This window comes from Dermacentor albipictus, chromosome 3 (genome assembly GCF_038994185.2).
Source record: "Dermacentor albipictus isolate Rhodes 1998 colony chromosome 3, USDA_Dalb.pri_finalv2, whole genome shotgun sequence".
NCBI classification, from domain to species: Eukaryota; Metazoa; Arthropoda; class Arachnida; order Ixodida; family Ixodidae; genus Dermacentor; species Dermacentor albipictus.
This window is the reverse complement of record NC_091823.1, coordinates 100,094,545-100,109,040: the sequence shown is the minus strand read 5'-3', so window position 1 is coordinate 100,109,040 and position 14,496 is coordinate 100,094,545. Positions and strand designations below refer to the sequence as shown.

General features: G+C 45.7%; 1 protein-coding gene across 3 annotated transcripts in view; it reads left to right on the top strand.

The window, feature by feature from the left end:
* Irbp (Inverted repeat-binding protein) overlaps positions 1-14,496 on the top strand; it is a 29,801-nt gene that overhangs the window by 13,032 nt on the left and 2,273 nt on the right. For all 3 annotated transcript variants that reach the window (XM_065431070.1, XM_065431069.1, XM_065431071.1), the window contains exons 9-15: positions 631-811; positions 2,732-2,846; positions 4,609-4,826; positions 7,237-7,438; positions 10,588-10,665; positions 13,228-13,340; positions 14,125-14,214. In XM_065431070.1, the coding sequence (XP_065287142.1) occupies positions 631-811; positions 2,732-2,846; positions 4,609-4,826; positions 7,237-7,438; positions 10,588-10,665; positions 13,228-13,340; positions 14,125-14,214 (997 nt within the window). The remainder of the gene's footprint in view (positions 1-630; positions 812-2,731; positions 2,847-4,608; positions 4,827-7,236; positions 7,439-10,587; positions 10,666-13,227; positions 13,341-14,124; positions 14,215-14,496) is intronic.

Below are 14,496 nucleotides of genomic sequence, written 5' to 3'. Positions count from 1 at the left end.
CTGTTGCAGGGCAACAAACAGCAACTTTTAGGCTCACACAATGATCCAGTTTGTTGCACGGCCAACCAGAAACAAAATTTTCCAGCTTGACGTGTGCAGCTGGCTAATAAAAGTCCTGAAATGCACTCCACCACTTTTCTGTAGAAAACCTTGCGCCATAACATCTAACCACTACTGCTAGACTTCACTCATATGATCTCGCCGAAACACGTTCCAAAATGTACATCTGGGTCTCCACAAGCACTCTGCATTTCTGAAGACTGTGCAGAATGTTCATTGTTGTAGATGCTACATTCACAGGACTGTTCGTCTTCCATTTTATTGTGATGAAAAATAAATCTCATAATGTTTGAGCTGCAAGATTTGGAGTAGTACACAGAATCAATACCAAGGGAAATTAAATATAGTTGAAGCGGCAGAGGATGGAATGTAGCAGCAAGAGAAGAAAATTTGCAGGCATAAGAGGGCTAACATTAGTGGTGCAAGATGGGCTGCAGAGAACATTACCAGGCACTTCTGTCATACACAGAACTCGAGTAGGCTGCTGTTTGCTGATCTCCTGCACTGAAGGCTGCTGCTGTTGAGTGGATTGTTACTTTGTGAACTGCAGCTTGTCTCTGTTGTAACTAGGGTGCGGCTGAAGGACCACAAGAAGCGGCGCCTCATGTCATTGGCCTTTTGGTTGGGGCCCGAGCTGAAGCTGACTGTCTCCCTCTACAACCTGGTGCGGCCGACGGGAAAGCCCGCCACCACCCGCCTGGCCAGGGACACCAACGAGGAGCTGCTCTCCCGTCGAATCACCTATGCCATGGTATGGCGGATATTCAGCTACTCCCTGTAGTCCCACACAGCCTTATCATCTAAGCAAGAGAGTACCTGCTATGGCATTTCATGCTGTTCTGTTAAAACCGAAATGGGCAAGGGAAAGATGTCATGATGAGCTGAAAAAGAAAAGATCCACCAAAAGAGCAAGTCCAGGCTTGCTACTGGGTGAGGATAAAGAAAGGAAAAGATAGGTGGCAGTACTGTAATACATTGTACACATTGCCCACTGCATGGTATGCACGTTATACATTCTGGAAGCATGCATCCACAATAAATCTGCTCCTTCAAATGCATTTCGCACATTCTCACATGCACACAAACATACGGACATTGTGTGTTTGCTTTAAAACGAACTTTCTCACACATGTGCTAGAGCCAAGAGGTCCAAACTCATCTGGCACAAAGACTTGGTGTTTTATGGCACATCAGGCGTGCCTGACATCTATGTTCTTACATCCTAGTCCGATAAGAGTGGAAGTCCAGGTAGTTACCGTATTTATTCTAATCTAGGCTGATAGTTTCTTTCAAATAATCACCTACCAAACTCTAGGGTAAGTTTAGACTTGAGGATATTAAAAAGCATGCCAGTTTGTAATTGGAAATGATAAATATGGTGCATAGCTAGTGCCATCTAGAAAAGGCAGTATCAGAGCCACTACTAGCCATGCCAGTAGCCAACTGAAGTACACGAGCAATGTCGCCATTATTACCTGTGTTGCATCCAAGGAGTAAGGAAATAAGTAGAGGGGGCGTACCGCAACGCGATTGAAGCCGAAATCTGCTGGACCAGTGGTGGCCCAACATGTGATTGCACATCAAAGTGCACGGTTGGTTTTAGTGTTCCTTTTTCGCAGGCTGAGCCACGGCAGGCCAGCTGAACAAGCACGCATTGCATAAAAACTACTGGCATAGCTACTGGGAACAAAACATCCCAGGAAATCTCAATTCTTGCTCCGTGATCTCGACACATAAGGTCATTTCTTAGGCCACCACTGTGGCTTCACGGAGCGTTTGCTTGCCAAGGCTGGCTACATGACGTAATGCTCCCTTGTATATTTTCCTTCTTCCATGGTCGTATCGGCCTACGGCGAGCCCCGTAGCGTGGCATTATCGTAATGGCACCCAACAGGTGATGCCACTATAGTGCCGCTTTCAAATGAAAAGTTGCGCTAGCCGCAGAGGCATCGTCAAACATTAAAGTCGGGCGGGACTTAGCACTGATGAGAAAAACTTCCGTCATTGAAGTATCTCGGGCAACAGCTGTTCACCGGAGCTGTTCACTAAGATCGCGCCGCATTTCGTCGCGTACGAGCTGTGCTGCGCTATCTGTGCATGCATGGACACACAGACACGAGCTTGCGCGTGTCCGCAAGCATACCTGTGGTCTGCGCTATACCGACAACGCTAGCAGCGATGATGGCGTAGAGTGAGCTCAGCATGTTCATTTTAAATAAATGCTATTTTCATTTTGTGAATGCTGTCCTCACTCTTTTGTTTGGCCTACATTCGAAGTAAGTTCTTTATTTTTTCTGGCTTCGAACATTCGGGGGTCAGCTTAGAATCGGGGCCGGCCTACATTCAAGTAAATACGGCAATTGATTCATGCACTGTGTCATGTTTCATAGCCCAGGAGCTGCCTTGGGATGTTCAACCCCTTAAATCAATCAGTCAGTGGACATCTGGACCCTGCATTATTGGTCAGCCTTCCTGTTATTGCTTTATCGTCTTTCTCTGTATCCATTTTGACTGAAAATGTTCCTGTGGTCTTTATTTGCCAAGCTGATGCAGCCTTCTAACATTGTTCAAATCCACAAACACCTTAAAGCAGGCACAGTTTTTCAGAACTGGTTGCAGCGATGGCTCACTTGTGTTCCTTTGGTGCTTCCTCTCACCTTCCTCTTTTCAGGACACTGCAGAAGCACTCATGCCAGGTGACATTGCCAAGACCCAGGAGTATGGCGGCAGAAAGGTGCACTTTGACATTTGCGAAGTGAAGCAGATCAAGGCAATGGCGCCTCCAGGTGAGGGACTCGCTCTTTAGAAGCATGAACACCTTTTCACAGCATTGAAACTGGTCGCACTACCAACAAAAATGGTTTTCTCTCAAAATTTTTCATCCTGTTCCGGGAATCAAAGTCTGAGTTTGAAAGGATTACTGTATTTGCATACACAGTTGCATTTCCTTATTTGCCCAGAACTGTGTTTCCAACAAACACACTTGTCAGTCGTTATATATGTACACTCACGTTCAGTGTGATCTGCAACAAATGGTATGCGTGGTTGAAGGGACTGCATGGCAGTGCCAACATATGAGAAAAAGCAGACTTCAGCCATTCCTGTGGCTCTGAACTCATACACTGCGACAGCAGCATTCTCCCACAGTGAAGATCAGCATCTTGTTTGTTTGTTTGTTTTTGGTTACCTGCTTCTTTACAAAATAATTTCTGCCACCCACTATGCGGAACTGGAAGAGGCCTCAGCGGTTAGGATAGTCTCATCGGGAAAAAGGGTGCAGTTGTATAGAAACCTATAATTTTAGTTAACAGTAAAAGAAAACTTATATTTATTATAACTTTTGGAAGATAATTAGAATTTGTGATAGTACAGAAAGGGTAGTGTCGAATTGATAAGTTCTGACCTTTTCTTTGTGATGTATGCAACCTCCTCTCTGCACGACATCGTAATGCATGTTAAGAAAATCCAAATACAGTAAAAGCTCAATAATTCAGATTTCATGGGACTGAAAGAAGTGTCCAAATTAACCAAATGTCGAATTATACAATGGTATCGAGAAAACAATAAACAAATGCTTACTACGACAAACAAATGCTTACTAAGACCTTGTGGTCTTGAGGGTATAATAAATGAAATGTCAACACACTTTTGTTTACTGAATGAATGAGCCAATCATGTTTCTACATTGCACAAAAGCACTGCAGCAGGTGCAATTCTCGTCATTTCATGGCTGATTAGCACTCGCAGCAGCGAAGGCTTTTTACTACCGCACGCACACCCCGATTAGGTAATTTTTCGCCAGTGAGCCGGTTGCTGTCCGTCATGATGTACCCGGTGCTCTTCATCCTTGAAAGCTTGTCAAAACGAAACTATTGCTTGCCGCAACCACTGCGGACGAAGCCGCGGCCGCTGTCAACGCGACCTTGTGGTGCTGCAGGGACGCGGCCGACACACGCACAGAGTCAAAACTAAGCTACTGTTTGATTCGCTTGCGAACAAAACTGCAGTCGCTATCGACGCGATCGTGGATGACAACTACACAGTCATGAAGGCACGCAGCCAATGCGGTGCTTTGTGCAGCGGTAAAAGCAAGAATAAAGCTTTAAAGGCAAAAACAGGCACAAAGTGTTCTGGCGTTGCTGTCATTCAGGTGCGGTTTCCAGTGATCACTGAGGCGATGCGGACTAGCGATGAGCTAGCGCCATTTCTGCTCTTCTGCGTTGTACATTTACGACACTTCAGCGCTCACCGTGCACCAAGAGTTGTTCGAATTAACCGATGTGCGGCCAAATATGTTCGAATTAATGAGAGTTTCATTGCATTAGGTAATGCACTCTCTTTAGTTCTCCACACTCCACACTCACGTCTAACACTCTTTAGTTCTCCAGTTTTATGTATGTCAGCGTAGCCATGCAGTCTTAGGGTCTCTTCGATCACAGGCACCGTGTTGCAGCTCATATTGAACACAATTGTACATCTGCGCACTCTTCCTGTCTTTGTCTTTGTTGACTTACGTTGGTTCAACAAAATGCCGCTGACTTCTTGCAGGCTTGCGGCTGCTTGGCTTCAAGCCGCTCAGCTACCTGGAGAAGCAGCCACACGTGCGGCCATGCCACTTTCTGTACCCAGATGAGGGCACCGTGCGGGGAAGCACACGCCTCTTTGCTGCCCTGCTACAGAGCTGCCTACGCCATCGTGTGGCCCCCGTGTGCTACTGGATATCGCGCGCTGCCCAGGCTCCCAAGCTGGTCTACCTTTTAGCACAGGTGTGGAAGTGTTGTTGAAATGCTTACTTAAATTAAGTGCTTTTTGCTCCTCATGAAACCACACTTCCATTTCGCTGTCAGTGTTGATCAAGCTGTTGACTGTTATGATGCAATGAAGTCCACTCGCACTGTAGTGGCACCAACATGCCCCACTGTCCATCAAAGGATTAATCACAAGGATAGCTGAGAGAGAGAGAGAGATAACTTACTTGAAGGAAGGCAGAGAGGTCGGCCTGAGCTAGCATGCTCCCTGCTACTCTGCTCAGGGGGAGGAGGAATGGGGACATAAAGGCTGTATGAGAGGTGATGACATGGGAGAGGGATGTACAACGATAAAGGCAAGTTCAGCATTCTCATGGTTATTAACCAAGTCCTAAAGCCATTCAGAAGTGTCATCCGCCTTCCACAGCATGGCTGGAGTCACGAATCCAATTGAAATTTCACAAAAACTTGCAACAAAGAAGCTTGTGTGTGGATTTCTCCTGTGTGAGCAGCACAGATGCCAAGAAAGGCTTCTACATTATGTAAAGAGCAGCAATAAGCGGCTCCAATACGGCAAGGACATCCACAGTGCTTTTAGCTGCCGCAGTCTGGAGACCACAGAGAATCAGGCACATTGATTCTAGCAGGTGCTTCAGCATTTTCTCAAAGCTTTCCTTTTCATTCTTTTTGGCTCCTTGCTTGCCTATAGGGTCATCAGTTTTACTAGCCCTAACATCCACTCCTTGATGTAGAGGGCCACTAGGTGTCATGCCCATGAGTCTATAGGGCAGCAAAGGCCACTCCATATCTGTGCCAGCCAGGGGTGACAAGTGTTCTCCCTGTGCTCTCAACGACCCTGAATTTGCAGTAGGTGTGGTCACCTTCTTCGATGCTGACACAGGCAGAAGTAGTTATGGCACATGCAGCCCACAGTGCAGTGCTTCTGAAGTCGCTGAGTGGTGGTTCTTGTGTGAGCATTGTTTGTCTCGGCGAACAGAACGAGCAGCCTTTCTGTGGGAAGGTTTGTCTCTTGCCATTTTTCGGAGAATACAAACTTCCTGTTGCATCTTAGGGCAATCCTTCGACATTGCTTCATGAGAACCAGGACAGTTGGAACATTTCAATGACGGTGCATCGCAGTTGGTGGTAACATGCTGTCCACCATAATGCTGGTAAGTCACTTGATTTCTGATTTCTACACACAGCACTTATGTGGTGTATCTTGAGACACTTCGGATACTACAGAGGCCTTGAAACAAATGGTCAGATGCGATGTATCACGTATGCCATTTTGACAGGTGCTGGAAAAGTCGACGAAGAAAATACTAACTTGGTGGACTGAGAGTTCCCAAGCGATGAACCTCAATATCTGCACCCATGAATTCAGCAAATTCTTGTGGTCCATATACTTGATTTCAAGGTCAACATAGGAAATTACACCAGTCATTGACTCCTTCTCACAAGTAATAAAGGAACAAACGGGGATTGCACCTAATGTCGGAATAGTCTTTAACTTCTCCCGTATACCTGGTTGAATTTTCTGCATCTGCTATTAGGATGTTCTTTCAGTGAATTTCATTGATTTGCCCAGGGGCCACACTTTCAGAATATTCTGTTAAAAATTGCTTGCTTAGAGTGCTCAGGTTCTGTGACGCCAAAAGCGGTATGTAAGAGACCATGAAAAATTGCTGCTGACTCTGGTTAGATGTCTACTCACTCGACATCTGGCACGCCTTCTTGATACAGCAACCCATGGCTGTGGTGTACTCATTGGCAGAGTCTATGGCTTCCAGCATTGAGCTAGCCCTCCCAGGAATGTAGCTAGTCCAAGCTACCAAAAGCACATTGTCCATATATGAGCGACGAAGTAGACAGCTAACCTTGCTCAGGTGGTCATGCGAGCATTTTCTCGCTCACCCTTGATGAAAGTGCATTCACGATACTGGCAAAACCATGAAATACTACATCACAGCAAGAGGCCCAGAGCACCGGTGAGGCCTGGGCACCTCTTTCTCTTCTTCCAGAGTTTATAGTAGGCAGGGCACCAGCATGAAGGGATGGCGTATGCCATGCCTGCCAAAAAGTTACAAGTTTGAACCCCGCCTTGGGGCAAGTACTTTTTTTTTTTTTACGCAGCAGTTTGTGATGACATACTGGATGACTGAAGGAAGTCATTAAACAAAGATCCATTTGTGCTCCATGGAATGGGGCGATCGCTATTAAATAGACCCAAAGCATGCAGAATACACTTTAGAGATGTGTTGCAATATACCCAGGCAAGGAAACTTGGAAAAGGGAAGATTGCTTTGTGGCTGTAATTCGCGTTACTAATGTGCGTAATCATCTGTTTTTTCTGAGTAAGTATATGCTAGGATGTTCAAAAGGGTAATGTGCCAGTCTAGCATGATTTTCTCACATTTGCATGCAGGAGGAGGAACGCGACAAGCACGGTCTGCAGATGGTTCCACCAGGATTTCATGTGGTACAGCTGCCTTTCAGCGATGACCGCCGTAGGCTACAAGCACTCCAGGAGGGCACAACCAAGGCTTCCCCTGCACTGGTTGCCTTGGCCAAGGAGATGGCAGAAAAGCTGCGTTTCACTTATCATCCAGACAAGTTCGAAAATCCAGGTGTGGCACACAATGCTTTCATGGTACTTTTTAATTTATAATATGAATGTTGAAGGCCAGTGAATTTGTGCAGCTGAGGCCACGTATCCAGGCGTTGTGGTCGTAGATCTGGCCATTGTACTATTTCGAGCAGGTACCTCCCTTCCCCTGCCTCTCGCATTTCCCTGGACCTGCAGAACCTTCCATGTGAGCGTGTTTTTCCATGGACATTGAGAGCTTGTCCTTCCCCACAGTTGCCTGCTTATTAGGCTCGCTACATTTGGTAGTGCGAAATTGGACAGAAAATAATGTTGCGTTATATTAGAAACACTACAGTCGCCGACCAATAATTCGGACGCGATAGGAACTGCCAGAAAGTCGGAATAATTGGAAGCTTAATATATCAGATTTGCAAGAAAATAAGTGACTTTATTCCACAAGTGGCCAGAAAAGCCTGTCAACGTGTTACTGTGCACATGTATCCACTTGCCTGTATTTCAACCATTACAAAGCTGTCACTACAAATAAAAGTACAATCTCTGGTAACATAACAGCAATCGACCGTACTGCGATATCCTAATGATCGCACAGTTTCTTCACAGTGATCATTGTCAGACTTGTCCGCTTAATCACCGCCCTCGTCGGTGCAGAAATTGAGGGTGTAGTTCATGCCACTTGAAGCTGCTTGATGATAGCGACTGACTAAAATTCATAATAGCTACCAAAGAAGCAGCCCAGGGCTGTGTCACTATTTCAAACATAAATAAGCAAACCCTAGACGCACTGATCTCGCATGACAAACCACTGCAAATGCAGCCTTTAGGACTGAGTAACTTGCCTTGGCTTGTCCCGTGCTCTGGGCACGGTCGGCCACTACTGAATTGACTAGTCTTCTCTTGTTTTGGTTTTTGAGAAGGCGCCGGCAACACTGCTGACGACCAGCAACGTATTGAAACAAAAATATCACTCCTTCTTCCCAACTTGGTTGCGAAATTAACACATGGTCGTGCAGGCAAAGTCTGAATAATGAAACAGCGCACTGTAAGATGTCCGAAATTTCGGTTGTGGAGCTGTCCAAGTACTAATCGAGCATGTCAAAATTATCGGTATAAGTATCAGCTGTATAATCCATGTTCCATGCTTCTTCTTCTTCTTTTATTTATTGCATTAGCATTAGTGCACTCATGCGAATGAAAACCCATTTATTGTGTCTTGTTGTGTGGGACAAAAGAGGTGACCTGCCAGGCTTAGCGGCTGTGGTGTTGTGCCACTAAGCACGAAGTCGTGGGATCAAATCACAGCCGCTGCGGCTACATTTCAACGAGGGCAAAATGCACAAACGCCCATGTCCCCTGTTTTGGGGCCACGGTAAAGATCCCCTGCTGGTCAAAATTAATTTGGAGTCCCTGTTACGGCATGCCTCATAATCAAATCATGGTTGTGGCACGGAAAACCCCAGAATTCAATTTGATTCAAAACAGGGAAGAGATATCGAGGCACAGGAGGTCGACGCAGGTGAAACGGTAGGAGTCACCGACGTCACAAGAGAAGAAGCATGCAGCAGAGAGGGGAGCACAGGTGCAGCACGGCTGGAGGGGAGAGGAGGAAGCACGCGTCGTACATCTGCTCCTGACCCAGGGAAGCGCCGTGCCACATGATTTTGGCTTCTAGCGCGAAGTGAAACACGGACACAGAAAGGAGCAGACAGGACGAGCGCTAACTCTCAACTAAATTTTTATTGAAACGAAGAACATATATATAGGTGATTGCAAAAACCGTAGCATAAGAACATGACAAGGTAAAAAGGGTAAGAAGCATCAGTTAAACATGTCAGTGGGTAAGGAAGTCAAAGAACAAAAATTATTTGAGATTAGTACACGTATTGCAAAGGTACTGGAATTCGCAATCTAACAGAGACAACGAAGCATGACTGACGCAAGTGTCTCCTAATCTTTTTATGTGGAAAACCGCGATAATTTCCTCGATAAGCGCCATGCCACCTTCACGGAGGCAATGAAAGAGTAGAGGAGGCAGCGCGCAGCAGGTAGAATGCAGCCCCGCATATGGCGCTTGGCCATCAGCAGGTGCACTTCGCTCCTGGGAAAGTCCAGATACATGTCGCACATTCCGATAGTGGAAATAATGGCTGCATTTGTGTTCTTTGCATTGTATAGTTAGGACTAACGATGGACATTGTGCCCTCTACGAGTGGCACAAGCGATCCTGTACATGAGTATCGACAGAGGAATGCCAAGGCTATGCGACAAAGACGTGCGGTCAAAATGGACGAGCAAAGGCAGTGCTATTTGTCAGCGGTAGCAGAGACAAGGCATCGGCAGCCCGCAGTCAGAATTGATGAGGAGGGGCAGGAGCATTTGGAAAGAAGCCGAAGTGAGGTGCCAGAAGCGTACTGCGGAGTCTCGGGAAGAATGACAACACTGTTTGCCCGTTGATGCCTTTGATAAGTGTTCGTCTTATCATTTCGTGTAAAACAGGAACGCTCAAAAGCAGCAGAACAACGTAAAACTAATGCTAACGCAGTTCTGTCGTGTGAATCCCATTAATCACCCTAATTTTATTTTTAAGTCTTATAGCATTACATTTCTGCATATGTGGCAAAAGCAATTTCACCATGCCCCTGGAGTTTGTGGCCCATTCTGTGATTCCTTTTGCAATTAATCTGATGTGCCACTTGTTCTACACTAAGGTCTGAATCCAAACTACCAGTTAGTAAGGCAACATCTCCGAACAAAACAGCGTGAAAGATGGAATGTTAGTTTGCCACTCACCTTGTCCCGTCCCTTGCACTGTTTCGCTCAAATATGTGCCATAGATGTTTCTTAGCCATGCTTACAGCATTGTTTAATTCTTACTTTGTTGTAACCAGTTTTGTATTTCAATACAACGTGTTCCTAATTTATGTGTTGTTGCCCCTAATGTTGTCTACTCCTTGGCACTTTGTTTTAGCCCCATATTCTCTTTATTTCAGATATCACTCCAAGACTTGTTCCAAACAGAACTGGGACCTTTTTTTTTGGAACAGTTCTTGTTTGTCTCGAAAGCAGTTTCGAAGTTTGTTCTGCTATATTAATAGGCTGTGTTTATCCAAATGAAATTTCATGCAGCATTTTCAGCCTAACATTGCACATGTGTATGCTTGCCTCTGCTAGAGCTGCAAAGCTTTTGGAGCTGTTTGGAAGCCCTGGCTCTCGATCGGGATGATGCGGAACGCCCTGAGGACTACACACGTGAGTCTTACTGCTGTTGCAACTTTAATCATTCCGTGGCTACCAGTAGTAGGGGGCATTCTATGACCAGGCATTGTCCTAGCACCAAACCCTACACTACCAAAACTATTTTGGGCGTTATTTGTTACATACTGTCAGTAGGCGTTACAGGATACAGTAAAACCTTGTTCATTCAACCCAACCCTCGTTAATTTGGATAATTTAGATTCACCCTCTAGACCAGGCAAGCATTTCTAACATCAAACTTGTTCATTTGGGTGCCTTTGGCTGCACATTGGTTAACTTAAACGACCCTTGGAACGTGATGAGCATGAAGCGCTGCAAATATGCAATGCAATAGAGCAAAAGCGGCATTAGTGTTCAACACAAACTAACCGGCAGAGTCTGAATCACCGTAGTCATGAGTGGGAACTGCATGAGAACATGACACGGGCACGCCCGTTCGATAAAAACACTTCATCAAGCAGCCATGGCACAGAAGTGACAGGAACTTTGGAACACTGCTGCCTTTATATTGCATTTACTGCATGCCTTTGGAAATGTGTGGTCACCATCCATGATCGTGCCGATAGTGACCACGTATTCATCTGCAGCAATCATGGCACGCAGTGGTTTGGTTTTGATACAGTGCAAGCCGCCGAGGATGAAGCACAATTCTACCGCAGCCTGCACGCTGGCACTAAACCCACAGCCTGCATAGCGATGGACGAGCTATCTGTTGCCAACCAGCTCACTGGCAAAAAAGATAATCAGGATGTGTGAGCAATAGTGAAAAGCACACCTTCTCGGATGAAGACACAGGTCTCGTGCCGCGGCCACATTGGAAGGGAAGTTGCGAGGCCCTTGCCACTGGGAGTGCTTGTCAGTTGCAAAATGACAGTAATTGCAACTTCTGCACCAATTTCGTGTGAAGTTAAAGCAAGAGTTTCAGCTTTATTCACTAAATAAGAACGTGTTTGATGTAGTAAGCATTTGTTTATTCTTTTCCTAGTACATTTGATAATTTGAAATTCACATCTTTTCTACTACTATGACATCCAAATGAACAAAGTCTGGATAATACTTTACATGAAAAAATATCAGGAGTCCTAAATGTAAATATCACGAGTCCTAAATGTCATATAAAATCCTGAATGTCCTCCTTCCATGCCTTGAATGAGCTAGGTTCATTCACGCATTTCTGGTAAAAATGACCAAGGACAAGCTCACCTCGTGAGCGGTGCTTGCATTTTCTTCTAGCAATTAGATGGACGAGCCTAGTTTTCTCTTGCTGCTTATTCGTTCCTTTTGGTAGAAGGCTGCGCACAAGCCACAGGGCAGCAGAAGCTGAAGCGAACTTATTCTATCTGAGGAGGTAAAATGTGTTGGGAACTGAAGTCTTTATGAATAATTTGGCCATTTTAGGTCAGAATTCATGATGATATACGAACATCATTATAATGAAATGGGACTTGCTGAAGTAAATTCCCCTTGAAATCTCCATAGAGGTCTGTGTATCTATATGCATTTAAAAGCTCGTTTTAACGAAGTGAGATTGTTCTACCAATGGATTTAATTAACTAAATTCAGCTCCGACACCAAAAAAGACCCGACCATTGCGTGCGAATGCATCGCTTTCTGCAGGGTTTGGAACTTGTTTGTCGCAGCATTTCAACACGCTCGCGTCCCCACATCAAATATGTCATAAAAAAACATTGATCTTTCTCACCACTGCGTATAGCTGTGCACCTGCACACATGCCGCAGTTCGCTATTGCACATCTCCACTGACCTCTCCCTCGTACACATGCCTGGCCACAAAAGCTGCGCCAAGTTGCACGACAGTGTGAAAGATTAGTGTATTCACTCCTGCATGACCCGCCGCGCCAGCGTGCAGCTGGGTGTGGCTGCCGAGATCTCCCTGGTGCAATCTAAGGGGGTCACGTGCAAGTCTGCGCGAGTCACACTATACTGCGCGGCTACATGCAGCGGTGCAAAAGATTAGTGCATTAACTTCTTTCTCTACGGCGCACCGCGCAAGCAGCTAAACCTGGCCTCGGAGACCTCCTGGCAAAATCTTGTGCATCACAACCAGGTCGTGCATTCGCTTCTCCTTGTGGTGCCGGCTGGCAGTTGGGCGTGGCCTCTGCAATCGCATTGGCCGGCTGAGGCAAGCCGCGCGGCAGAGATCGTTTGCCTCCTCGATCGCACAGAGGAGTGCTGTGTTGTGTGCAACGTGCTGCTCGACTGTGACGAGACAAGTGGGAAGCAGACGCAAAATGCCATCACAATGGAACAGCAGGCAGCTCTCTCAAGGTTGTAGCATAAGGTGCTAAGTTGCGTGTTGCGCACACTGAAGATTCTTTTGTTGTTTCATTCAAATTTCATTGCATGTGTAGCCATGCAGTGTTTCCGCGGGCTGCAAGCTGTCTTATTTCCATGTTTACCATTCAGCTCCACCTTCGATTTTGTGATAACAAGGTTCAAGTGCAGTGCAAATGTTTCTTTTGACGGTAACGTGTTACGTTAACCCTTTAATTTGGTCCGTTTGGTATATCTACAATAACGCATACTTTTCTACAAGGTCCCAACCACGAGAAGATGAAAGTCAAAGCAGGAGAGGAGATGGAAGCCTTCTTGGAAGCTGCTTTTCCAGATGGCTGCAATGCCACCACTGCGGGATCCAGGAAGCGGGCTGTAAGTGTTGCACATAGTTCAGTCTGAGAAACTGAAGGCCACGACCATGGCTTCTTTGCGCAGGCATGTACTACAATTTCTATGACCAACACACACTGTTAGCCCAATTTCTAGGCATCACTTTGGTTTCACCGACGCATTCAGTATGTCGCAGGTGCATTTGTTTGACATTGCCTTGTGCAACCATGAAAAACATGGCAGCACCCTTAGACACCTGAAATCGCCTATGTAAGTGCACTGAACTGCACTGTGCCGGTGTTTCTCTTTGGTGAAGTGCTTACTCTGATTCGTTGGTGCATAGTTCATGAAGTTGTAAAAGAGCGAAGCATGAGGCATCTAGAACAGTGCGGCTCGACCATTTATTGAAGTGTTATTGAAAGAAATGTGTACTTTTAGCAAACACAGATGAAAGAGGAAAAAGATATGGTCATAGACTTGGGCACTCGCTCAAACAACTTATTTCACTGAGGAATGGTGGCTGCCCTTTTGATTTCATTTGCTTGACATGTGACTGTGCTGAAAGAGCCACAAAAGCAAGAGTGTATGTTGAGACCCCCCTATTTTTAACAAAAAATTATAAATGCCAACAAGCCTGAAATATTCTAAGTGACTGCAAAATTTTGCTAGCTGCTCGGCAAGAACAATGAGCTAGTCCAGTCACTCTGGTAGGCATGGTCAGTGCAGACTTTGTTAGTACGTTATAGCTTCGAACATTACAAAGTCCGACTCCTGAAATCTCCTTGTGTTGTTTTAATGTCGACTGTTTCAACCCCTCATCTTGTAGCAAGCTGGAGATGGGAGTGGGGCAAAGAAAGCTCGCACTGAAAATCAAGGCAGCACTGTGGACGTCCGTGAAGAGGCCAAGCGTGGCAAGGTAATGTTGCTGCTCCCTTGATATTTCTGAGCACATGCTATAAAGCTAAGTGGTCTACTCACGTGGAATGTTCAGTAGGGCAAAAATGTTAGTCTGTGCATCAATTTATTTTCCACGCCTTCCGTCGTCTTCAGTGCCAGATGATAACTCGAAACTTTGCTACCTTTGTATCAGGCAATACAAAGTAGCTTTGCTGCCGCAGAGAAAACAGATTGCCTTACTTTGCGAAAATTATGTCCTTATCAGGCAGCAGCTGGGATGCAGCAATGAAAGAAAGTTGAG